The sequence below is a fragment of the Nannospalax galili genome, unplaced genomic scaffold (genome assembly GCF_000622305.1).
Source record: "Nannospalax galili isolate Female #2095 unplaced genomic scaffold, S.galili_v1.0 scaffold77, whole genome shotgun sequence".
In the NCBI taxonomy this organism is placed as follows: domain Eukaryota; kingdom Metazoa; phylum Chordata; class Mammalia; order Rodentia; family Spalacidae; genus Nannospalax; species Nannospalax galili.
The window spans coordinates 1,710,533-1,735,644 of record NW_008341457.1 but is presented as its reverse complement, the minus strand read 5'-3'; the positions used below and the strand labels follow the sequence as shown (position 1 = coordinate 1,735,644).

Here is a 25,112-nt window from a genome sequence, read left to right as displayed (position 1 = left end):
GTTTAAATTTATTAATTTTTTTGAGCATTTCATTGAATTTCCTCACCTGATCATTCAAGATCAACTCCTACCCTTCCATACCTCAACATTATGCTTTCTTTGTTTGTTTAGTCTTTTGGAGACAGGGTCTCCCTGTAGCCACAGCTGGCCTGGATTTGCTATGGAGCCCAGGCTGGCCTCAAACTCACAGAGATCTGCCTGCCACTGCCTCCTGAGTACTGGGACTAAAGGCCACCACACCTGGTCCTAAATGGATTAAAAAAAAAATACTTTTGTGTTTTGAGACAGAGTCTCATGTAGCCCAGGCTGGCCTCAAACTTTCTAGGTAGCCTAGCCTGCCCTTAAGTTCTGATCTTCCCACCTTCATGTGAAGAAATGGGTTCTTCTTTTGACATAAGATACAAAAGGTTTTAGGGAAGAAAGCAACCTGGCCAGTTCCAGGCCAGCTAGGGGTACATGAGAGCCTGTCTCAGAAACAGCAACAAAGTTAAAACAGGGATGTTAGATGGCTCAGTGGCTAAGAGCAAGCATTGTTCTTCCAGAGGACCCAAGTTCTATTCCCACTACCCAGTGAGATCAGGTGACAGACACATTCACATACACATAAATAATGTAAAATATTTAATTTTTAAAAATTTATTGCTTTTATGATTATGCATGCATTGCCTGCATGTAGGTAAGTGCACCTGTGTCATGCAATGCCCACAGAGGACAGAGGAGGCTGTCGGATCACCTGGAACTGTAATTATGGACAGTTGTTACAGCTGCCATGTAGGTGCTGGGACTCAAACCCAGTTCTTCTGCAAGAACACCCAGTGTTCTTAACTGCTGAGCCATCTCTCTAGCCTCCAATAATGTAAAATATTTTTAAATGTTAAAGATAATTTACAGCTGGACATGGCAGCACATGCCTTTAATCCCAGCACTCGGGAGTCAGAGGCAGGTGCATCTCTGTGACATCAAGGACAGCCTGGTCTACATAGCAAGTTCTAGGTCAGATGGGGCAACAGGAAGACTTTGTCTCAAAAAAAAAACAAAAACTAAAACAAAAAAAACCCAAAATGGACTGAAGAGATGCTCAGCAGTTAGGAGCACTGGTCCAGGGGACCTGGCACCCTCTTCTGGCCTCAGCAAGCATTGCATGACACCTGTGCACTTACATACATGCAGGCAAAACGTTCATAGAATAAAAATAAAATATTGAAAAGCAAAATCATTTATATCAAAACTGTAATTCATAATTTAAAAAGTAATTAACAACAGAAGTCATTCACAATTAAAAGTAATCCATAATTTTAAAATCAAAGATATTCATAAATTTTAAAGTTCTTTTTTTGAAGCAGGGTCTCCTGGCTTTAAATAGTTCTTAATTTTTAAAAAGTTCTAAAAATTAATTAATGATTTTTTAAAAGTTTTAAAAGAAAGCAATTTATGAGTTGGGCGTGGTGGTACACGTCTTTAAACTCAACACTTGGGAGGCAGAGGTAGGTGGATCTCTGTGAGTTCAAGGCCAGCCTGTTCTACATAGAGAGTTCTAGGCCAGGTGGGACTACAGGGAAACTCTGACTCTAAAAGACAAAAAAAGAAAACGAAAGCAAGTTATAATTAAAAATGGAAAGTAATGAGCCAGGCGTGGTGGCGCACACCTTTAATCCCAGCACTCGGGAGGCAGAGGCAGGCGGATCTCTGTGAGTTCAAGGCGGGCCTGGTCTACATAGTCAGTTCCAGGACAGCTGGGGCTACAGGGAGACCCTGTCTCAAAAAGACCAAAAAAATAAATAAGGAATGATTGACTTAAGAAAGTAACATAATTAAAAGTGGAATGTAGTTCATAAGTTGAAAAGAAAGGAATTCATAATTTTAACTGCAGTTGCCACTTCTGAGCCATGACTCCTTGGCGTAAACTCGAAACTTCAGAGCCCTCATCCAAACGGCACTTCCAGCTTGCCACTGGCGCCGCTCACGACATAACGGTTGTCCCGCCTCCTCCAGGTAGTTCAGCCAATAGCCGTACAGTGCTCGCAAGATTGGCATTTGGTCTGTCCAATAGAAACTCGTCTCTTCTCCGCCGACGGAGCAGCCGGATGAGGGTTTCTCTCCCGCGGGAGTCTCACGCACGGATCCGCGGTTCTCGCGAGGACGCTCGGAGCGCTCCGCTCTTTCCCGAGGCGGACTGCTCACGTGATGAGTTCTGGTCCAATCGGCGAGTGGACCGCGGGGGTCGCCGTGGTTCCCGCCAAATACGAGCGCTGCGGCCGCGGCGGCAGCAGCAGCGGCGCGAGCGGGAGGCCGAGAGCGCAGCGCGGCCTGACGGGAGTTCGAGCCGCCGCCGCCGCCATGCTGGACGAGCCCGAGGCCGCGGCGCCGCGGGCCGCAGGTCGGTGAGACTATAATGTGCGGGCCAGGGGGGAAAAAGGCACCGGGAGAGTCGGGGGGCGACTGTGCGAGGCACCTACGGCCCCGTGACCCCAAAATAAGTTGGAGTTTGCAACAGGAGGCGAAACTCAAGCCCTGGGAGGGGCTGCAGGCTGCTTCGGAGGGTCCCCAACGTATGTGTCCCTCAAATAAATTGGACTTTGTAGCAGCAGGGTAAACTGAAACAGAGTAGTCAGGTTTGCTGGGTTCGTAATTATTTGGATTCCTCTCTGTTGTAGGAGGGGAAACTGAAGCCCCAGGGAGGGGGAGGAGTGGGTTGGGCGGGGCGGCGGCAAGTCCTCGGTGTCCCTCTAAACAAATTGGATGTTTGCAACAGGAGTAGAAACTGAGGTCCCACGGAGGCAGAATAGTAAGCTTTGCTGGGTCTCCAAAGCATGTGTGCCCCCCTAAATATGTTGGACTTTGTAGCAGGCTGGGAAACTAAGGCCCCAGGTAAGATGAATCAGCTTTGCTGGGTCCCCTAGTGCATGTGTGTCCTCATAAATTCGCATCAGGAGGGGAAACTGAGACACTATGGAGGAGCAAGAGTCAGCTTTTTAGATTATCCAGACTGTGTCCCTTAAACAAGTCCGACCTCTGCATTGTGGGGAAACTGAGGCCACTCTGGCTTGAAACCTCAGAGTAGCTGTAGCTGGGTGGGGCAGGGGAAGCCCAGGGAAGAGAGTTTGGTGGGGAGGATGACCAGAGAGCTGGGTGTTCTCTGGGTCTTCAGAGGGGTCTTCTGTGATCCTGGTGTGTCCCCTGTCAGTTAACTTTTGGACGGGGTCTTTGTGGCTCGCTGCAGGCCTCCCTAAGCATGGGGTGTTCCATCATCCCCCCGCCTTGAATCGGTATGGTTCCCCCAGCACTTGGCAGTGTCCCAGTGCATGTATATTGGTTGGTTGAGGGCTGTGAAGGATGGGAACTAATCTAATTGACCAAAGTTTCAGTGTCTGCATGATAGGGCCATTCATTTTGTTTGTTTTTAACTAAGGCAGGATGTTTAAACAAACACCACTTTCTGTGACTGTGTTGTTTTTTTTTTAAAGAAAAAACAAAAAAGCTGATTTTCCTGGTCCACATCTTGGTCCTAACTTCTTTCTAGAAGCTGAGGCAGGAGGATCACAAGTTTGAGGCCAGCCTGGGATACATAGGGAGATTCTATCACCCCCATTTCCAAATACCTATATGCATACATATATACATGTATGTGTATATGGGCTACTTGTCTCATGAGGGGTAGAGGTGCTTGCTGCCAAGCCTGACAACTGGAGTTTGATCTCCGGACCCACTGGTTAGGCAAGGACAGAATCCTGTAAACTGTCCCCTGACCTCCATAGAGATCCCGTACAAACACACACTAAATAAATAAGTAATTTAAAGATTATTTAACCTTCAGATTAAAAACTTAATTTTTAGTAGTAGAAAACTTGAAGGAGGTGCCCCCTTTGTTCCAAACAGAAGAAGGTGAAAGAATCTTCTGGGCTTGTTTTTTTGTTTCCAGCTGGGTGAGCCGACCATCTCCACTGTGGACACTTGAGGGGAGTTTTGGTAAGGGGAAGTCAGATTTTTTTTTTTTGAGACAGGGTCTCCCTGTAGCCCCAGCTGTCCTGGAACTCACTATGTAGACCAGGCTGGCCTTGAACTCACAGAGATCCGCCTGCCTCTGCCTCCCAAGTGCTGGGACTACAGGTGTGCACCAACATGCCCGGCTGGGAAGTCTGTTTTTATGTAACTTACACAGTTTATGTAAAGTCTCCCAAAATAACTGAACTAGATTTTTTTTACCCTAGGACATACAGGCTTAGAAGCAGGTGTGTACTTCTAAACGCAGCTATTTAAAGATACTTACCCAAAAACTTGAGTTCTGTTTATGGTCAGTTCTGCATCAACTTTGATATTCTTAGGTGCTTTTCTGGAGGTTTTTATCTGTTTTGGTGGAAAATAGTCTCCCTTTTGACTTTTTTTTTATAGCCCAGCCTAGTCTCCAATTCCTTTTGCAGTCCATGCTGTCACTGAACTCCTGATCCTCCTGCCTCCACCTTCTGCATGCTGGGATGACGGGCATGCACCAGCATGTCTGGTTTATGGGGTGCTAGGTATGAACCCAAGGACCTTGTGCATACTTTACCTACTGAGCTACAAGCACTCTGCCCACTCAGCTACAAGCATGTATCTACTGAGGCACAGGCATTCTGCCTGCTGAATTGCAGCCATCTTTATTGTGTTTTTTTTTTTTTTTTCATTGTGATTTAACATCACATGACTCCTGTGATACATTGTGTTCTTTTTAAAAATATTTTATTTTCTGTGTATGCATGAATTCTCTGCATGTATGTAAGTGCACCTGTGTCTTACAATGCCTGTGGAAGGCAGAAGAGGCTGTTGGATTCCCTGGAACTGGGGTTATGGACAGTTGTTGGCTGTCATGTGGGTACTAGGAATGGAACCTGGGCCCTCCACAACAACAACCAGTGTTCTTAACCACTAACCATCTCTCCAGCCTGGAAACATTGTGTTCTTTATAAAATAAAGACAATGACCCTCTGCCTTTAAAAAAAATTACACTTGGGGGCTGGAGAGATGGCTCAGTGGTTAAGAACACTGGATGTTCTTGCAGAAGACCTAGGTTTGAATCACAGCACCCACATGGCAGCCAGTTCCAGGGGATCCAACAGCCTCTTCTGACCTCCACGGGCATTGCACGACACGGGTGCACTTACCTACATGCAGGCAATACACACAGACACATAAAATAAAAATAATAAATTTTTTTTTTAATTACACTTGTTTGTCCTGCATGCCACAGTATGACCATATGGAGATTAGAGGACAACTTAGAGTCAGTTCTTTCCTTCTGTCATGTGGGCCCCAGGGAATTGAACTCATGTGATCAGGCTTAGTGGCAAGCCCCTTTACCCACTGAGCTATCTTGCCAGCCCTGTTTGTTTCTTCCTGTCTCTAGCCCTAGTTGACCTGGAACTGTATGTAACCCAGGCTGACCTTAAACTTGAGGCTGTCCTCCTGCCTCAGCTTCCTGAGTGCTGGGACGACAGACCTGGGCTCCTTCTGTGTCTGGCTCCCCCATCTCTTTTCCTTCATTGTGCCTTCTATTTTGGTTACTGTATTTGTTAGTTTCTAGTATATTCTATATTTCAGGCCCTGAGGAAGGTGGTCTGGGTCCAGCATGAACTGGTTGCTACTGTAGTGAGCTGGCTGTTTAGGGGGAGGCATAATAAGAATTTCAGGATGGAAAAAAAGAATTTCAGAATGAATGCCACAAAGAAATTAAAATTGCTCAATGTGTTGAGATTTTGCTGGGGGATCTTTTTAGAGACAAAAGATCAAGGTCTCCCTGTAGCCCCAGCTGGCCTGGAACTCACTATATGTAGACCAGGCTGGCCTTGAACTCACAGATCCCAAGTGGTGGGATTAAAGGCATGCGCCACCATGCCTGGTTTGTGTTGAGATTTTGAGCCAAAGAATTCTGTGTGTCTGTCCGTCCGTCCGACCTGCTCACTACAGACTGTTTAAGGGTGGGGGTCTCTGGCTTGTATCAACTAGAGGTTAGCACCCCTCAAGCCCGTCCCCATTGTGTCAGGCCCTCCAGGGGGCTTGGCTAGTGGGCTCAGCTGGTAAAAGGACTTGATATCAAGCCTAACAACTTGTGTTTAGTCCCTGGAACCCACAGAGAACTGACTTTCACAGGTTGTCCTCTGACCACCACCACACATGCACTTTGGCACGTGTGTGTGTATACACAGACATGTAAACAATAAATATGGGAAAAGGGCAGGAGAGAGAGCTTAGCAGTTAAGAGCACTGGCTGCTTTTGCAGGGGACCCATGTTCAGTTCCCAGCACCCACATGGCAGTTAACAACCATCTGTTAACTCCAGTTCCAGGGGATCCAACGCCTGACCTTTACACATGTAGAGGTCAGAGGACAACTTTTGGGAGTGTTCTCTCCTTCTACTATGTGGGTCCCAGAGATCAAACTCAGGTTGTCAAGCTGGTGGCAGGTGCCCTTATCCACTAAGCATCTTGCCCATGCAAGGAAACCTTTTTCAAGTCTGTAGAAGTGGGCTGGGGTGGTTCTCACCTGTGATTGTAGCCCTTGGGAAGCTTAGGCAGGAGGATTGCCATGAGTTTAAGCTCAGCCTGGGCTTCAGAGCAAGACTGCCTCAAAAACCAAACCCAGATAGTTATGGCACTTTTTAATCCCAGCACTCAGGAGGCAGAGGCAGGTAGGTCTCTGAGATTGAGGCCAGCCTGGTGTACATAGTTCCAGGCCAGCTGAGGTTACAGGGAGACCCTTTTGAAAACAAAATCAGCAAAGAGTAGATATATCAAATGTCCCCCTTGGGTCACCAGTTGTCCCTTGTTGCTTGTAGCTATTGGCTGGCACGAGGCTCACTAATCCCTGCCTTGGTGTTTTTACCCACAGCTGTGGACTGCAGAGACAGGCGGGCCTTTGCTGGAAAGAAGTTGATACAAGGTAACTGCCATCTGTCTTCTGATTGGTCCCCTCACTGGTCTGGGAGGGAACACCTGCTCCTCCATAAATTTGTGGCCTTTTTTCCAGAATAGTGGGTATTGAAATGTTTTACATCTCAGGTGGTTTTTGAAGCTTTGTCTTTATTTCTAGTGTGGGGGTCAAACCTAGGGCCCTGCTGCTCCTGTTAGCCACCATTGAGCACAACCTCAGTGCCAGATTTTGCTTATTTTGGGATATGATATGAAATTTGGTTGTTTTCTCTTTAAAAATTTTTATTTTATAGAGCTGTAGAGATGGCTCAGTGGTTAAGAGCCCAGGCTGCTCTTGCAGAAGACCTGGGCTCAATTCCCAGCAGCTAACAACCATCCATAACTCTGGTTCCAGGAGATATCCAGTACCTTCTGTCTTCTGTGGGAATTGCACAGGTGCAGTTACACACATGAAGGCAATACATACATACACATAAAGTAAAAAAATTTTTTAAATACTATTTTATGTGTATGTTTCCAGCATGTAGGAGCACCACATGTGTGCAGTTCCCCCAGGGACCATAAGAGAGCATCAGATCCCCTGGAACTGAAGTTAGGGGCAGTTGTTAGCTGCCATATGGGTGCTGGAAACCAAACCCAGATCCTCTGCAAGAGTAGCCAGTGTTTTTAACCACTGGGCTATCTCTCCAGTCCTCCATGAGGTTTTTTTTTTTAATTACATTTATTGTGTGTATGTGGTGGGGGAGGGGGTGCCATAGTCCGAACACAAAGATCAGAAGACAGCTTGTGAAAGACAGTTCTCCCCTTCCAACATGTAGGTCTAGGGGATCAAACTCAGATTGTTGGGCTTGGCGGCAAGCTCCTTTACCCGCTGAGCCTTATCGCAGGACTTTCCACGGTCTTCCTCCTGTGGAGATGTCCTGCGAGGGCAGCAGAAGTCTTGGCACAGCTGCCCAAGCAGTGCACCATGCTTTATGGGAGGACAAATGCCTTCTTGTGGAGAAAAGGCTGTGACCTTGGCCCCACTGGGCACTGGATTTTGTCATGCACTTGGCCTTGGTGACTGTAGCAGCTCCCTCGTTGGGCTCCACAGCTCCAGCAGCCTGTCTCCTAAGCTGGGGATTGTAGGTTTGGTGTTTGACATTACAAAGGGATTATCCAGCAGTGTGTTGGCACCTCAACGGATGAAGTAGGTCAGGGCGGTGGGAAGGGCCTGAGTTCCAGCCCAGCCTTCAGCAGCCCCCTTTTTTTGCTCTTTTTGAGACAGGATCTCCCTGTAGCCCCAGCTCTCCTGGAACTCACTTTTTAGACCAGGCTGGCCTTGAACTCACAGAGACCCACCTGCTTCTGCCTCCCAGTGCTGGGATCAAAGGCGTATGCCACCATGCCTGCCATCAACAGCCCCTTTTTAAAGCTAAACTTTCACCCCAAATCCAGTATGGCCCCTTGTACACAAGCCCGTGGACCATTCATACATGGGGCAGTGTCCCCTGTGCGATCTCTGAAGGGTCTGCTCTTCTCTTTGCAGCCCGCCTGCCCTTCAAGCGCCTGAACGGCCCCAAGGAGAAAGCTGAGGACAGGCAGCCACCCTATACTTCCTTGGAAGACAAAGTCCCTGGTTTAGAACCCTCTTTGGACAATTTGGAGCACACCTGTCACACGGCTTCCAATCTGGGCTTGAGTCCAAAGCTGGTGAATGGCCGAGGCCCAATGGACAGCTTCCTGGGCAGCAGGATGAAGGCAGGCCAGGGTGTGGTCATCATCGACCTGACTGAAGACTCCAGTGACCTTCCTGATAGCCCTGCCACCTTGCTGGCCCAGGCTACCATCAATGGAGTCAGCTTGGGACCCACAGAGCAGCAGGGGCCAGCCTGGGTGAAGGACTCCAGTGAGGAGCTGGCGTGCCCCCCAGAGACACTGCCAGATATTGCATGTCCTACGGAGGACAAGCCCCATGGCCTGGGAGGCCCAGGGAGGCCCAGTGGCTGCAAGGCAGGCTCCCCACAGAGCTGTCCTGAACCCACCACTGGCCCAAGGCTGTGCCCTCAAACCAATGAGGATGGCTGGAGTGAGGCGGGGGGCATCCTGTTCAAGGAGAAAGTGCCTGTGGTGCTCCTGCAGGACGTCCTGGCCTCCAAGCTGCCCCACACCCCCTCTCCTCCTTCAATGCCCCTGGACAAGAGCACCACCTCGGAGAGCGAGCTGTTGGAATCCTGTCCTGAGGATGACTCCATGGCCAGCCAGTCCAGTCTTAGCTCGGCCTCTTCCAGCAGCTCACCTGAGGTGCCGGCAGCTGCCCCCCCACAGCACCACCAGAGCAGCCCCCCTTGCACACCCATCTGCAAAGTGAGTACCTAGAACCCCAGGCTGCAAGCAGGTCCTGACCCTAAAAGAGTTCCTGGTGGGCTACCCATGTGGCTGCTGGCTCCTGAGCAGGGCCTCACACTGGTCTGCACTTCCCAAGCATGTGTAATTCTTCCTGAGATCAAAAAGCAGGAAGTGTGCAGAGTGCTCACTCTGTACAGCACCCTGGGTTCATCCCTAGCACCCCATAAACCAGACACAGTGGCACATGCCTGTCATCTTAGCACTTGGAGGTGGAGGCCTGGAGAGACAGGGTCTCCCTGTAGCCCCAGCTGTCCTGGAACTCACTATGTAGACCAGGCTGGCCTTGAACTCACAGAGATCCACCTTCCTCTGCCTCCCAAGTGCTGGGATTAAAGGTGTGCGCCACCACACCTGGCAGTTCCTGTGATTTCTAAACACCATGGCCATGACCTAAAGTATCCTGGGGGAGGTTAGGGGCAACAACTCCCTATCACAGTCCATTGTGAGCAAAGCCAGAGCAGGAGCTTGAAGGAGTGCTGGGGAGAACTGTAGCAAAGACCCGGGAGGAAGGTGCTCACACAGCCCAGGCCACCCACCCAGGTGTGCACTGCCCACATGGGGCTGGACCTCCAGCATCAATCAGCTGTCAAAAAATGCCCCATGGACAGGTCCACAGGCCAAGCCGTTGGAGGTGATTCCTCAGCCAGGTTCCTGCTTCACAGGTGTTGCTAGTTTGTGTCAAGCTGACAGAAAATAGTGAATTTGAGGCCACCCTGGGCTACATGAGTCCTTGTCTCAAACAGATTTTCAATGTGATTCCAATACTTGGGAGGCTGAGGCAGGAAGAACATTGTGAGTTTGAGGCCAGCTTGGGGTACATAAGAAACAGTTGGTCCCTAATGCCAAAATGTTAGTTTTCGGGTACATGGCGCTTTTGTTGGTTCACAGTGGGTTTTTACATAGGAGTGGACTCTAGTATGGATGGTTTCAGGAGCTGCACCTGCGCTGCCTGGTTCAGCCACTGTGGCTGTGTGGATTTTGGTTTGTTATGTGTTATGACCTCCCTTGCTGAGACCTACCCTGTCCTGGCTTGCGGGGTGGGGGAATTGCTTTCTGTTCCCTTTATAGATGGAGAACACAGAGCCCATCTGTCTCTCCATGGTTTCTGATTCCCTGTTTATCATCCTCTATCCCATCACCTAAATTTCTTTTTTAAAAAAATACTTATGGGGCTGGAGAGATGGCTCAGCAGTTAAGAATATTGGTTGTTCTTGCAGAAGAGCTGGGTTTGAATCTCAGCATCCACATGGCAGCTAACAACTGTCTAACTCCAGTCCCAGGGGATCTGACAGGCTCTTCTGACCTCGGCGCGCATTGCACGACACGGGTACACTTACCTACATGCAGGCAATACATGCATACACAAAAAATAAAATAATAAAATAAAAATGTGCCAGGCATGGTGGTGTATGCCTTTAATCCCAGCACTTGGGAGGCAGAGACAGGAGTATCTCTGTGAGTTAGAGGTCAGCTGGGGCTACAGGGAGACCCTGTCTCAAAAAGAACCCCCAGGGCTGTAGAGATGGCTCAGCAGTTATGAGCACTGACTGCTCTTGCAGAAGACCTGGCTTTGATTTCCAGCACCCACATGGTAGCTACGAACCATCCTTAACTCCATTGCATGACATGGGTACACTCACATACATGCAGGCAATACACTCACACACAAAATAAAAAATAATAATAAAATATTTTTAAAAAGACCCCTCCCCAAAAATTATTTTTATTTTCTGTGTATAAGTGTATTGCTTGCATGTATGTAAGTGCACCCATGCGTCCAGTGCCCGAGGAGGTCAGAGGAGGATGTCAGATCCCCTGGAACTGGAGTTATGGACAGTTGTTAGCCACCATGTGGGTGCTGGCAACTGAACCCAGGTTCTCTGCAAGAGCAGCCAGTACTCTTAACCACTCAGCCAGCTCTATAGCCCCCACCCCAATTTATTTCTTTGGGGTTCCAACTCCCACATTGAGGAATAAATGTGTTTGTTCCGTGACATTGCAGCATGGAGCCCTGGTTTCCATTAATTTTGCTTTTTCTTCCTATGTCTGTGTCATGGTGACATTTATGTGTGGTCAGGTGTGTGCCCTGCACTCAGCTCTGACTCTCTGTGCTGCTTTTGGGGATGGTGGGGGTCTCCCTGTAGCCTTAGCTGGCCTGGAATTCACTATGTAGACTAGGCTGACCTTGAACTTGCAGAGATCCTCCTGCCTCTGCCTCCCAAGTGTTGGGATTAAAGGCGTGTACCGCCAGGTTGGCTTGATTTAGCTTTTGACATGGGATCTCACTGTAGCCCAGGCTAGCCTTGAACTTCTGACCTTCCTCTCTACCTGGCAGTGCTGGGATGACAGCCATCTGCCACATCCAGTTTGTGTGGTGCTGGAGATGACCAGGGGCTTTGTGCACACCAGGTGAGCCCTTACCCACCAAGCCTGGCCTTGGTTTTTCTTTCTTTTTTTTTTTTTCTTAATTGTTTGAGAATTTTGTATGTGTGTTTTGATCAAATCTACCTCATTCCCTCCCCTCTAATTCCACACATCCCCCGAACTTCACAAGTTGTCTTTTTTTTTTTTTTTTTTTTTGTTTTTTTTTTGTTCTTTTTGAGACGGGATCTCCCCGTAGCCGCAGCTGTCCTGGAACTCACTATGTAGACCAGGCTAGTCTTGAACTCACAGAGATCTGCCTGCCTCTGCCTCCTGAGTGCTGGGATTAAAGGTGTGCACCACCACGCCTGGCTACAAGTTGTCTTTTTAAACCCACTGAGTCACTTTGCGCTCTGCACAGCACTGCTGCTAGTAGCTTCTTGACTGGGGTGAGACAGAGGTCGCCATCCACACTGGGGCTCTGTCTGGCTTGATCAGGTCTTGCATCTGTAGGCCTCCACTGCCTCTGGCTCTTTCACTCTTCCCTGACTATCCCTAAGCCTTTGGGGGTGTGGACTGCGGTGCTGCCACTTAGCGCTGAGCACCTGGCAGTCTTACTCTCTGCAGTTGATAGTAGAGGGTCGAGCTGTGCTGATATCTGTGGTGGCGAATCACTGGAGTGTGTCTAGCGCATCTCTTTGGTGGCTTGGGCACACGGGTGGCAGGTGGGAGTCTGGCCAGTGGTGAGGCCTCAAGCAGAGCCCTGGCGTTTGTGTTGCTGGTGTGCCAGTTACAGTCTGAGCTTGCAGAGACAGCCTGGGAGGACTATGGGTGGCCTTTCTCCTCTGGTCATAGGCATAGAACCTTCTAGCATTATGAAATCTGAGCAGGTGTGAAGCCCTCAGGTCAGTGCCTGCTTGATTTCACAGGTCAGTGCCTACTTGGATTTCTGCTTGTGTCCAGACTTGCCAGGTTTTCTCTTTCCAGGTGACCCTAGTTTGTGTTAATTTGACCAAAAGCAATCAGCATATCATGTTCTACAACTTCTGAACCTAGCGTGAGGTCTCAGCATCATGTTCTGGTGTACAACCACAAACCATGCAACAGTCATCCCTGTGGACCTGCTCAGCGGCTCCAGAAGACAGAGTCCACAGCTGGCCTGTTAGCCCAGTTGTCCCGGTCACAGGGTCACTTCATCCCAGTTTTTACCTTCTTCACCCCCTTTTTTTTTTCTGGTCTTTTTGAGACAGGGTCTCCTTGCAGCCCCAGCTTCCTGGAACTATGTAGACAGGCTGGCCTCGAACTCACAAAAATCCGCCTGCCTCTGCCTCCCAAGTGCTGGGATTAAAGACGTGCGCCACCACACCCGGCCTCTTCACCCCATTTAACCCTTCCTATTCTGTTACTCTTCTCTCCCCTTTATATCACTGCATTCTCTCTCCCCTCCCATGAACACCCCCCTCCCAGTGACCCCCATACTAGTTTCCTGACTCTGGATTTTCCACTTGAAACAGGGCCTATAAAGATTCAGAGCTCTCACCAGCTTATGATAGAGAACTTGCAAGTTCGGCTTTCTGGGTCTGGGTTACCTCTCTTACAGTGATGGTTTCCTATGTTTTTCATTATTTTGATTTTCCTTTGTCCAATGGACAGCTGGTGGACATCTAGGTTGTTTCCATTTCCTGGCTGTTGTGGAAGGGGCAGCGATGAGCATGGATGTGCAGTGTCTATTGGGGGATGTGAAGTCCTTTGGGTCTGTGTCCAGGAATGGTACAGCTGGATCACACAGGAGAGCTGAAAAGCCTCACTCTGAGGCATCAAAGTAGGTGCAGCACCTTCACCCTGTGTGCATCCTTAGCCTCTTACAGACACTTTAAGTTTTTTTGTTTTGTTATTTTGAGGCAGGGTCTTTGCATAGCCCTAGTTGCCTGGAATTCACTATATACACTAGGCTGGCCTTGATCTCGCAAAGATCCACCTATTTCTGCCTCCCTAGTGCTAGGATTAAATGTATGTACCACCCTGTCCAGCCAATTTTTAAATTTATTTTGTGTATGTGTATTTTCCTGTGTGTATGTAAGTGCACCCATGTTGTGCAGTGCCTGCAGAAGCCAGAAGAGGGCGTTGGATTGCCTGGAACTAGAGTTACAGATGGTTATTAGCTGTCAAGTGGGTGCTGGGAACCAAACCTGGGTCCTCTGCAAGAGCAGCCAGTGCTCTTAACCACTGAGCATCTCTCCAGACCCACAACTTACTGTTGTTTACATTTATTAATTTTATTGTGCATCTTTTTGGAGATCAGAGGACAACTTTCAAGATGTGTTCTCTCTACCATGTGGGTCCCAGGGCTATAACTCAGATCATCAGGTTTGGTGGCAAGAGCCTTCACCTGATGGCTTTTTTTTTTTTTTTTTTTTTTTCTTGTTTTTTTTTTTTTTTTTTTTTTTTTTTTTTTTTGTGGTGTTTCAAGACAGGGTCATATGATGTGGCCCTGGCTGTCTGAGCTCACAGAGATCTCTCTGTCTCAGAGGCCCAGGTGCAGGGTCACCTGATGGCCTCGCAGCACAATTTCGACTTCTCACGGCTCCTGAAGCTGTGTTTTGTGACATAGGTCTGTCATTCTGATGGTGCGACTGTTGCCAGGTCTGCACTTCTGCCTCATAGTAGTCCAGAGGCCTAGGATGTTACATGTAAGCCCCCCACACCTGTAGGCTCCCATGCGTTTAGCCAGACTCAGCGCCACTGGAAGCTGGACCCTGCCTCCCAAGTGATGGCAGGCAGGAGGACCTCCAGTCCCAGAGTCCCAGCCTGGGCTGCATAGCATGGCCTCCATTCCCAAAGCAACGGAGGGGAGTTCCGGAAGAAAACTTGGGATCTGTCATGAACATGTTCAGACTTTCCCTTGTCATTCTACCCTGAGTCAGACAGCAGGGGCGTTGCACACTGGTATGTCAAGTCCAGAGATGAATTCAAGTCTGTAGCCACGCCTGGGTGCTATGCACAAACACCCTGCGTTATGTGGGCATGTGAGTGCTGTCATGGGGACTTGGGGACCTGCTATAGGTGCTAAGAGCTGGGGTGACATGCCCCTCACCCCTAGCACAATCCTGTCATCCCAGCACTAGGGAGATGGAGTCAGGAGGATCAGGAGTTGAGGGTCAGCCCAGCCTGGTTTATGTGGTGCTCCGCCCACTGAGTCACAACCATAGAGTGTATGCACGTGTGTGTCTGTGTGCATATGAGAGCCACAGCATCTATGAGTAGTCCCCACATTCATCTTGAACTCTTGATCTAGAGATTCTGTTTCAGCTTGCAGGTGCTAGGGGTGAGGCATGGCTCCTCAGCTCTTAGCTACATGAGACCTTGTCTCAAAACAAAACTCCCAATCCCACGATAGGCTCTTATCCTGTGAGCCATCCCTCTGACTTTTGTTTGTTTTGCTGGCAGTCTCCTCCTGGAGATGGGCTCCAGGCCTGCTGCAGCTCTGCTTCCTCAGCCTGCTGAGTGCCAGGCTCATCTGCCTTGCTAGCCCCTGTTGTTTTCCATTGTGCCTGAGAGTCCCTCAGACTGGCCTCATCTCGCATTAGAACTACATTTATGCTCCTGCCTTGGGCTCCCCTGATGCTGGGGTGAGCCCTGTGCATCCTGTCCTCTCTGCCCTCATCTGCTGCTGATGCTGCCCTGCAGCTGCACTTGCCCCAGCCATCCCTGCCTTACGCAGCAGGGCCTGGACCAGCTGGGCTGGCTGGATGGACACTGCTGCCAACTTTACCTGCCTTGTTTTTGTTTTTGAGACAAGATCTCCCTATGTAGCTCCAGCTGGCTTGGAGCTCACTGTGTAGACCAAGCTTGCCTGAATCTCACAGAGATCTGTCTGCTTCTACCTCCCAAGTGCTGGGATTAAAGGTGCTAGCCGCCAGGCCTGAATGGCTTAAAACTGGGAGCACTGGCCTTCAGTGTGGCAAATGCCCATGGGCTGGACAGGCAAAACCCTTGTTGAGGTCGTCTGGCACTAGTGCTATACCGCCACATGCCTGGTTGAGGCTTAGTCCCCTGGATGCTGGGGTGAGCTGGGTCAGGCCTGCAGTGTCCCTAGCTTCCGTGCCCTTGTTTGAGAACAGCCAGTCCCTGTGGCAGTCAATTGACCAGTGCTGTTGAGCTGACCCCAGCTGCCCTTTTAATGTCTCAGTAAGCTGCCCTGGGACTCGCTGCCCTCCTAGGGGCCCAGGATTACAGCCCTGTACCAGCAGCCTGGCCCAAGTGGACACCCCACCTTCTGCAAAACAGATGTGCAGGCATGTCACTGGAGGCTGGGCAGAGCATCATGGAAGTCCCACAGGACAAAGCCATAGATGGGACCTGAAAGACTACAGGCTCCTCTCAGGCCTGTCCTGGGTCCTCCCTACCTTCTAAAAGCCTTGTTGCCTCCTGTCCTGGCGGTCATTGCTATCTGTCCTGGAGCCTCTGTCTGACATACTGGACCTTTGCAGCCTTGGAAAGGCTGTTTCTTGTGTTGCATCTGTTTTTGTTTTATTTCACCTTTGTCTTGCTGATGATAAATTCAGAGCCTCACACAGTCTACTTAAGCTCTGACAGAAGAGCCACGCCCCCAGCCCCTCACTGCCCCAGCTGGACAGACATCCCATGTCCCCTTAGGTGGTCTAGATGGAGTCTCTTGGGGAAAGTGACTAAACTCCACACTTACAAACTTGTTCATTTTATTTCAGATACCCAAGAGGCCAGTGAAGAGCTCCACGGAAAAGAGCAAGACAAAACTGCAAAGAGTAAGGAGGCCCCACCCCCAGGTTCCAAGTCTTCTCTCCTGGGGCGGCAGCTTCAGTTGCAACACACTCAGCTATGCTGAGGCTCTGATTGCTCAGTGTCAGCTGCTCAGTGACTCTGTCATGCTTATGTGAGGGTCACCTTATGTGGCACACAGCCGTTACCTTCTTCCTTACTGTGGTCTGGGATCCCTTGGGCTGCCTCACTCCTGCAGTTTGGAAGAGCACCATGGGGTGGGCTTGCTTCACCGGGCCTTCCTGTGTTTCCTTAGAGAGCCGCTCACCTCTTAAGGGTTGCTCTGGGGTCAGCAGGGTGCAGGGGAGCTGGGGTGTAGCCGTGGGCCTTGCTGAATGTATGCTGATCCCAACCTGCAGCCCAGGCTTGCCTCGTCCTCCCTGGTGATGGGATTCAGACTGCACTGCAGGCCCCATCAGCTGAGCGTGCAGTACATGCACCAGCGTGGCTGTCAAAGTCTCAACAGGGCTGAGCTGGGGCTGGGCCCCGGCTGAGCGGGTGGAGGAGCTGCCTTCTGGACTGTACCCATCCCAGCAGCATAGGGTTACCTACAGCTGATGTTGCCATGGTGCCGGGTGGAACCCAGGGCTCCGTATCCCATGGAGTCCCACAGCCACGCTCCCCACCCTGCCTCACCGGGTCCCACCGTCTATCAGGACCGGGAGCAGCTGAGGGAGGAGAAGGAGAAGCTGAGGGAGGAGGCGCGACGGGCCAGGGAGGAGGCACGTAGGAAGAAGGAGGAGGAGAAGGAGCTGAAGGAGAAGGAGCGGCGGGAGAAGCGGGAGAAGGAGGAGAAGGAAAAAGCTGAGAAGCAGAGGCTCAAGGAGGAGCGGCGCAAGGAGAGGCAGGAAGCCCTCGAGTGAGTGCTTCCCACGGTCCTCCCCCCACTGTGCATGGCCAAGACCAGGTACAGGTCCTCCTAATCTTCCCTCCCCTCCTGACCCCGCAGGAGGGGCCGGTCCGTGTCTTCCTCCATTGTCCTCTACTCAGGGCACAGGCCCTCCCTGCACTCTACCGTCTCGGAGTGCTTCTGTGGCTCTCTGAAGTTTTCCTTTCTTAATGTTCCAGCCCTGTCTGGATTCCTTCTTGGTGACCTGGCTGCTCTTGCTGGAGTGCGTAGCTATCGGGTGTGCCGACAGCTTGTTTATTTTATGCTTGGAAGTATTTTCAGTTTTTTAACCTAATAAGAAAATGAAAACCATTCTTTTATTGTCCTGCAAGTAAGATCAGTGAATGGCAAGTGATTTTTTATTTTTCTCAAAATTTTTTTTTTGGCGGGGAGACTTGGCTCTGTAGCACTGGTGGGCATTGCACTCAATATGTAGCACAGGGCCACTCCTAGCAGTTTTTTTTCTCTTTTGAAGCAGGGTCTCATGTAACCAAGGACGACCTTGAGCTCCTGATTGTCCTGCTCCATCTCCCAAGTGCTGGGATGACAGGCCTGGTTTCTGTGGTACTGGGAACAGAACCCAGACTTGCATGCTTGCTGGGTGAGCACTTCACCCAGTTAGTGCGGCTCGCACCAGGGATTTTACTGGGTCATGGTGGCGTATATGTTTTTAGTCCCAGGCTGGCTGGGGCTACAGGAAGACCCTGTCTCAAAAAAGAAATGTAATAATTTTATATCAATCTGGACCTTTCTCCTATCCCAGGGCCACCTATAATCCCAGCACTGGGGAAGCTGAGACAGGAGGATTCCCAGTTGGAGGCCAACCAAGCCTGCAAAACCCTGTCTAAAAACTAAAAAGGAAATATTTTGTGTTGATGCATGTTCTCTTTTGTTGACTGGGTGTCAGCCTAGGAGTAAACTGGGAACAGCTACCCGGCTTCCATCCCCACTTCCCTTCAGAGCCTGTGCCAGAGCTGCCCAGCCTGGCTCACAGTCTGCCACTGTGTCCTTGTGGTCCACTGTGACCTCAGTGTGAGCCGTGGCCTTGCAGTGCACTCTGACCATGCTGTCCGCTGTCTACAGGGCTAAGCTAGAGGAGAAGAGGAAGAAGGAGGAGGAAAAGCGGCTACGGGAAGAGGAGAAGGTAGTACCCCGCCCACCTCAGAGATGCCCGTGGTCTTGGGTCCCTTGCCACCCTGCCAGCTTTCACGCTTACAACACGTGGGGCCCCCACAGGTCCTGTGAGTCTGTTTTGATGTGGTCTAGCCTGGGCTGCCTGTTTGCCCAGCTGTCTTCCCTCTGTTTCAGGAGCCTGGGTGTGATCTCGAGAGGCAGTGTCACTCTGAGGGGGGTGGTGTGCCTGAGAGTGAAGGACCCAGAATCCCCTTTCTCCTGGAGCATAGGTCTGACTGCTCTTCCTCCCTGCCTCCCATCACAGCGCATTAAGGCAGAGAAGGCCGAAATAACCAGATTCTTCCAGAAACCAAAGACTCCGCAGGCTCCCAAGGTGAGCAGCACCTTGCTCTCCTGAGGGTTTGTGCTCCAGGCTGCTTTTTGTCTGTGTGTGTATTGTTTATTTAGTGTGTGTGGATGTACATGTGTATGTCAGCATGTTCTTGTGTGCATATCTGTGGAAGCCGGACACTGACACTGCTTGTCCTCTTGTCTTCCATCTTATGTTAAAGTTCTGGGTTTTTGTTTTTCCTTTGGTCTTTTTGAGACGGGATCTTCCTGTAGCCCAGCTGGCCTGGCACTCACTATGTAGACCAGGCCGGCCTTGAACTTAGATTTCATCTGCCTCTTCCTCCTGAGTGCTGGGCATAAAGGCATGTGCCACCACCCCTGGCTTTAAGATTTATTTTTTATTTTTTTGTTTTTAATTTTTTTAAATGTGTATGTGAGTGTATTGTCTGCATATATGTAAGTGTACCCATGTTGTGCAGTGCTCATGGAGGTCAGAAGAAGGCACTGGATCCCCCGGAAGTGGAGTTAACAGACAGTTGTTAGCCGCCATGTGGGTGCTAGGAACTGAATCTGGGTCCTCTGCAAGAGCAGCCACGTCTCTAGCCCCTAAGATTTATTTTTATTTTATGTGCATGAGTGGTTTGCCTACATGTATGTTAAGTGTACCTGTGCATGCAATGCCTGGGGAGTTGAGAAGAGGGCAACTGATGTTAAAGACATTTGTGACCACCATGTCAGTGCTGGGAGCCGAACCTGGATCCTCTAGAAGAGCAGCCAGTGCTCTTAACCACTGAGTCAGCTCTGTAGCCTGTCATCTTGTGTTCTGATGGCATGACTGAGGAGCCAGCCACTCTCCTGGCATCTGACCTGCACCCATCTGCCATATGCCTGTCTTGGGTCTCATCTGTCCATTCAGGTTCTTTAAAGCACAACTTCTAGAACTCAGTGAGTTTTGACAGAGCCAAGCATCATCCAAGCAGGATGTTGCTCACCTGCCACCGTCCCATTGGGCCATTTTCTCTCACAGACCCTGGCTGGCTCGTGTGGCAAGTTTGCTCCCTTTGAAATTAAGGAGCACATGGTGTTGGCCCCGCGGTGCCGCGCTACCCTGGACCAGGACCTGTGCACACAGCTGGACCAGCTCTTGCAGCAGCAGGGTGGGAATGTATCTTTCCTCAGCGACCTCAAGGCCAGGCGGCCACTCACATCTGGACCTACTCGTAGTCGCAGCTGTGACACAGGCATCATCAACAGGTGAGAGCTGTGGTCAGCAGCCTGCTGGGCATCAGGCTGTGGGGGGCAGGGGGCTGCAAGCCAAGTACTGCAACGCTGGGCACTGTCTGACCCCAGGGATGTGTTGATCTTGGACAGCAGCGAGGTTGATGGTGTGCCTGAGAGGAGGAAGTTTGGCCGCATGAAGCTCCTGCAGTTCTCAGAGAACCACCGACCAGCATACTGGGGCACATGGAATAAAAAAACAGCAGTCATCCGGGCTAGAGACCCCTGGGCCCAGGACAAGGTGAACCCCACAGGGAAGAATGCCTGGGTGTCTGTGTTATCCCTGGTTTCCATGATGCCTAGCCGTGATGTTCTCCATGTGCCCCTCTTCCAGAACTTTCTGGACTATGAGGTGGACAGTGACGAGGAGTGGGAAGAGGAGGAACCTGGGGAGTCCCTGTCTCACAGTGAGGGGGTAAGGATCATGGGATGGGGTGCACAGGCCCAGGGGGCTTGTTTGTGGTTGGCATGGTAACCTGAAGCTTGGCCAGCAGGGGCTAGTGAGCACTTTCCAGGCAGCTACTGTGCCAACCACTGTGGTGCTGTGGCTCAGCCATGCCAGGCCTGGCTCCCCTGGCCTCTCTGGCCTGTGTGTATTTGTTTCCCCAGCTCCCCAGCCCTGCATGACTTAATGGGGTCCTACGGACACCCAGAGCCTAAAATGGCTTCTAGACGGTGCTGTGTGTTGTATGCTGTGCCACAGGAATGAGGCAGGGCCTTGTGTGCACATGGCCATTGCTCAGCACTGTCACCTGCAACCTCTCTTTAAGGGTGTGGTGTGTGTGTGTGTGTGTGTCAGTCACAGGGTCTCACGTAGCCCAGACTGGTCCTCAGCTCCTAATCTTCCCATTTCTCCATTTGGGGCGGGGTTGGGGGGACAGACACCACTGTGCCCATCTTTGTCTTGGGTGCTCCTGCCTCAGTGGCCAGCTCATTTTTTCTTCTCTTTGAGGATGAAGATGATGATGTAGGGGAGGACGAGGATGAGGATGACGGCTTTTTTGTCCCTCACGGGTACCTGTCTGAGGACGAGGGTGTGATTGAGGTGAGGCTTGCAGAGTGAGGGGCCCTTGTTTAGCTCCCTCTAAGGGTCCAGCCTCTGGCTTGCCGCAGGGCACTGAGCCTCAACATAGCTCTGCTGGGGAATCCCTTAGAGACAGCTCCAAGTGATAGACAGTCTGCAGGTATTGGCCAGGCCAGAGGGGAGCTTCTCCATGGGGTTAAAAGGCCCTAGAACCTTTTTGGCTGCAGTATGATTCACAGGCAGCCTGAACTTCGGATCCCTTGTCTACCTTGACGAGCTCTAACAAGGGATCTGCAAAATAAAGCAAGGCCATTCCAATAGTCTGGAAGGTTCCCCCAGCGTGGGGAGCCACAAAAACTCCCATGTGTTGGTTTTAGGGGACTGGGGTCAGACCTGAGCTGTGCATTTGTTTGACCAGAGGGGTTGGTGCCGCCCAACACCCTGTGTACCAGACAGAAGCGTCAAATGTCCCAGCCCTGTGCTGAGCTAGCTGCCATGCGGGGTTGGCAGTTTGGTCAAGTATTCATTAGGACAGAGTGGCCCAAGGCTTATCAGGCAAAGTCAGCAGAGCGTTGTGACTGTCAGGACTCAGAGCCAGCTGTCCTCTGGAAGTACCTCTGCCTCCTCCTAGCCTGAAGGCAGCGGGCATGGGCACTGAGCCAGGCTCTGCTCCCCACCTGCAGGAGTGCACAGACCCCGAGAACCAGAAGGTACGGCAGAAGCTGAAAGCTGAGGAGTGGGACGAGCTGCTGGCCAAGGGCAAGCGCTTCCGCGTGCTGCAGCCTGTGCAGGTCGGCTGCGTGTGGGCGGCTGAGGCAGCCAGCGCAGGTGCTGACCTCAGGCTGCTGCAGCAGTTTAGCGCCTGCCTGCTGGACACCACGCCACCCGATGAGGAGACGGTGCCCAAGGCCTCCAGGCGGGAGAAGAGGGACCAGCAGAGTGAGTGGGGCAGGCGGTCTCCAATAGATAGCAAACGCAACGCCAACAGCTGGGGATGAACCTGGACTTCACATGCTGCATTTGCACCTCAGCATCACCCTAGTCTTGTTCTTGGTGATTTTATTTACTTAGTCTTGGTGATTCTCATGCCTCAGCCTCCCGTGTGCTTGGATTGGGCATGCACCTCTATGCCTGGCTTGGTGATGATTTTAGTAGAACCTAGAGCAGAGAGTTAAGAATTGAACCTAGAGCAGAGAGTTAAGAATTGACAGACAGACCAGGTCCTAGCATGCAGTTTTGCACGTGCACACACGCGCCCCCTGGTATTCAAAACGAGGGAAGTCATGGCTCCAAGGGTACTAGGCCCTTGGAGCATCTTCAGCACCACCACATCCATGTGTCTGTCCCTGCAGTCCTGGCTCAGCTGCTGCCGCTGCTGCATGGCAATGTGAACGGGAGCAAGGTGATCATCCGAGAGTTCCAGGAGCACTACCGCCGCGGGCTGCTGAACCCACAGGAGCCTACTGGCCCCCCAAGCCCCTTGTCCAGCCCGCAGTCTCCCGAGGCCGCAGTGCCATCCAAGGCCAGGCTCAAACGCCTCATCTCTGAGAACTCTGCCTATGAGAAGCGGCCCGACTTCCGCATGTGCTGGTATGTGCACCCCCAGGTGCTCAGGAGCTTCGGCCAGGAGTGCCTGCCTGTGCCCTGCCAGTGGACCTACGTCACCACTACGCCTGTGCTCCGGGAGGATAGTGGCGTTCCTGCTGCGGGGTCTAGCCAGGGCACACCCGTACTAAAGCGCAAGCCCGGCGGCTCCATGTGCATCACACAGTTCATGAAGAAGCGCCGACATGACGGACAGGTGAGCTACAGGCTGGAGGTGGAGCCTGCATGTATGCCATGCTGCTCAGAGGCAGGGAGCACAGTGAGTCCTGGAGATTGAACTCAGGATGACTGAAGTCGGGCTTTGCTGCACTACCTTCTAGCCAGAGCAGCTTGAACAGCTTGAGGGCCACATTAAGACTGAGCCAAGGTCTAGTTGGTGTGCCCCATGCTCAGCATCACCCTGAAGCCAGTGGAGGGTCCCTGCCGGAGCTAGGTAGCTGGCCCTGCCTGCTGCTGCAGCTCAGTGGATGCCGTGTGAGGTCTGTCGTTTTGTGGCAGCAGCTCTCCAAAGCGGTGTTGGTGCAACAGCAGTAAGCCCTATGTGGCCACCCAGGCACAGTTTCCCTGGTGTCCCATCAGCTGCTCTGTCTCACAGAAGCCCAGCTGGTCACGTGTGCCTGGTGTCTCCTACAGCTGCCCTTCCTCTGCAACATCAGAGGCTGAGGTCACATCTGGCTCCTGGGCATTGCCCATTGCTGTGGACTCCAGACTCAGCCTGGGACCCTCCCAGGCAGGCCCATAGCAAAACACTTAGCCCTGTGTCACCACTGGAATGGCCCGTGACCCCTGCAGCTCTTGGTGATGGGGGTGCCACATGGCATATGAGGGTACTGGTGCATGGCACTGGCCCTGAGCAGCAGGCCCAGTAGGGCTGGACAGAGTACACTTGTGCTACTGGCCTTTACCCAACATTGACCCCCAAATTGTTAGACATGATGTGTCGTCCAAATGTCTCTGCTGGCAGGAGTCGTGGCTGCCTCCAGGATGACCCTGGGACCTGCATGGCCTCCGCAGCCCTAGATCTTGAGCTGCCCCATTTTGCTTAGGTATTTTTTTTGAGACAGGGTCTCCCTGTAGCCCAACTCGCTATGTAATCTGGGCTGCTTGCCTCTGCCTCCCAAGTGCTGGGAATGTGTATGTGTGTATTGCCTGCATGTGGGTAAGTGCACCCGTGTCATGCAATGCCCACAGAGGGCAGAAGAGGTTGTTGGGTCCCCTGGAGTTAGGGACAGTTGTTAGCTGCTATGTGAGTGCTAGGATTCGAACCTGGGTCCTCTGCAAGAACAGCCAGTGTTCTTAACTGCTGAGCCATCTCTCCAGCCCCCCGATTTATTATTTTTTTTTAAACTAATTTGTGATGGGGCAAACATGCTGGTGGGAACCTTCCCAGCCTGTCACCACCATCCTCAGAGGAGCCTGAGGCCACAGGGAGGTGGGACTTGCCCAAAAAGGCAAAATGAACTGGAAGCTTGAGTTCTTTGTGGTTCTGAGGGTGTGGATGCCTTATGGCCAGCGCCCTGCCCTGCTGATGGACTTTCCCTCATTCAGGCTGTCACTGAAGATGTGGATGGTTTCCAGGCAGACACGGAAGAGGAGGACGACGACGATGACTGTATGATTGTGGATGGACCAGACGTTGGGGGTGAGATGGGACTCGATGCCCTCACACCTGCACCTACTTTGAAAATGACAGGTGTTGGGAGACTTGGGAACCCTGGGGCTATCATATGAAGCCCTGAGTTCCCTGACCAAGCCAATGCCTTTCTCCACAGATGTCCTCGAACCCTGCGGAGCCACAGGTGTGGTGAGGATGGGTGTCGGTGACAGCTCACAGCCCACCAGCCTGCTGGGAACCTCCTGAGCATCAACTGCCATTTCCCGTGTAAAGAGCACTTTGTCCACTTCACAGGCCCTGGGTCTGGGTTAGAGAGGACACCCTGAGTCCTTCCTGGGGAAAGCTCCGCACAGCTGTGTGCTCATCCCCTTAATAAGGCATTATCCACACCTGACTGACAGACCTGCTCCACCTCAGTCAGGAGCAGTTGCTGGGGTCAAACTCTTGTTAATGAATTAAAGTTCTACAGATGCCCACGGCCGTGCGGTGGGCCCTGGACAAATGTGAGCATGTATAAACCTACTCTATCCCTGAGCCTTGGCTGTTTTCTGTCACCGCCATCATATTGTGTGGGGCTTCTGACATACCAGGACCTTGAGCAGCTGAGTTCTGGCTTGGTGAGGATGCCCCAGTATGGGACCTGTGCCAGCCTTGCCACCATCTGCAGACTCAGCTGGCACTCCTGTCAGCAAAGGAGGCCAGCTCACTGTCATCTGCCATACCCTGCCTTCCAACACCCAAGTTTTCCATCAGTTTTCAGAGGGCTGATAGAAACCCCAGGTCTGCAGA

The 25,112-nt window shown here is 51.4% G+C and overlaps 1 protein-coding gene across 6 annotated transcripts; it reads left to right on the top strand.

The window, feature by feature from the left end:
* The first annotated feature begins 2,117 nt into the window (after nucleotides 1–2,117).
* On the top strand, nucleotides 2,118–24,845 carry Chaf1a (chromatin assembly factor 1 subunit A). Of its 6 annotated transcripts, none has more exons than XM_029565331.1 (15): nucleotides 2,125–2,377; nucleotides 6,862–6,912; nucleotides 8,431–9,248; nucleotides 16,379–16,435; nucleotides 17,105–17,307; nucleotides 18,421–18,481; nucleotides 18,776–18,844; nucleotides 19,829–20,055; nucleotides 20,152–20,320; nucleotides 20,414–20,494; nucleotides 21,032–21,124; nucleotides 21,787–22,042; nucleotides 22,456–22,904; nucleotides 24,257–24,350; nucleotides 24,481–24,845. In XM_029565331.1, the coding sequence occupies exons 1-15, from the start codon at nucleotides 2,185–2,187 to the stop codon at nucleotides 24,567–24,569; spliced, it is 2,910 nt and encodes a 969-aa protein (XP_029421191.1). In that variant the 5' UTR covers nucleotides 2,125–2,184; the 3' UTR covers nucleotides 24,570–24,845. The 6 variants fall into 6 exon arrangements, 5 of the variants coding, with proteins under 5 accessions (XP_029421191.1, XP_029421193.1, XP_029421192.1 ...); XM_029565333.1 differs by having other exon boundaries at nucleotides 2,126–2,377; nucleotides 20,176–20,320; XM_029565332.1 differs by having other exon boundaries at nucleotides 2,126–2,377; nucleotides 20,173–20,320.
* The last annotated feature ends 267 nt before the right edge of the window (nucleotides 24,846–25,112 follow it).

Coding starts and splice junctions, on each gene's coding strand:
- Chaf1a (XM_029565331.1), top strand. CDS start 2,185: ATGAGTTCTGGTCCAATCGGCGAGTGGACCGCGGGGGTCGCCGTGGTT. Junction 18,482..18,775: donor GGCTACGGGAAGAGGAGAAG/GTAGTACCCCGC, acceptor CTCCCATCACAG/CGCATTAAGGCAGAGAAGGC. Junction 21,125..21,786: donor AGGACGAGGGTGTGATTGAG/GTGAGGCTTGCA, acceptor CCCCACCTGCAG/GAGTGCACAGACCCCGAGAA.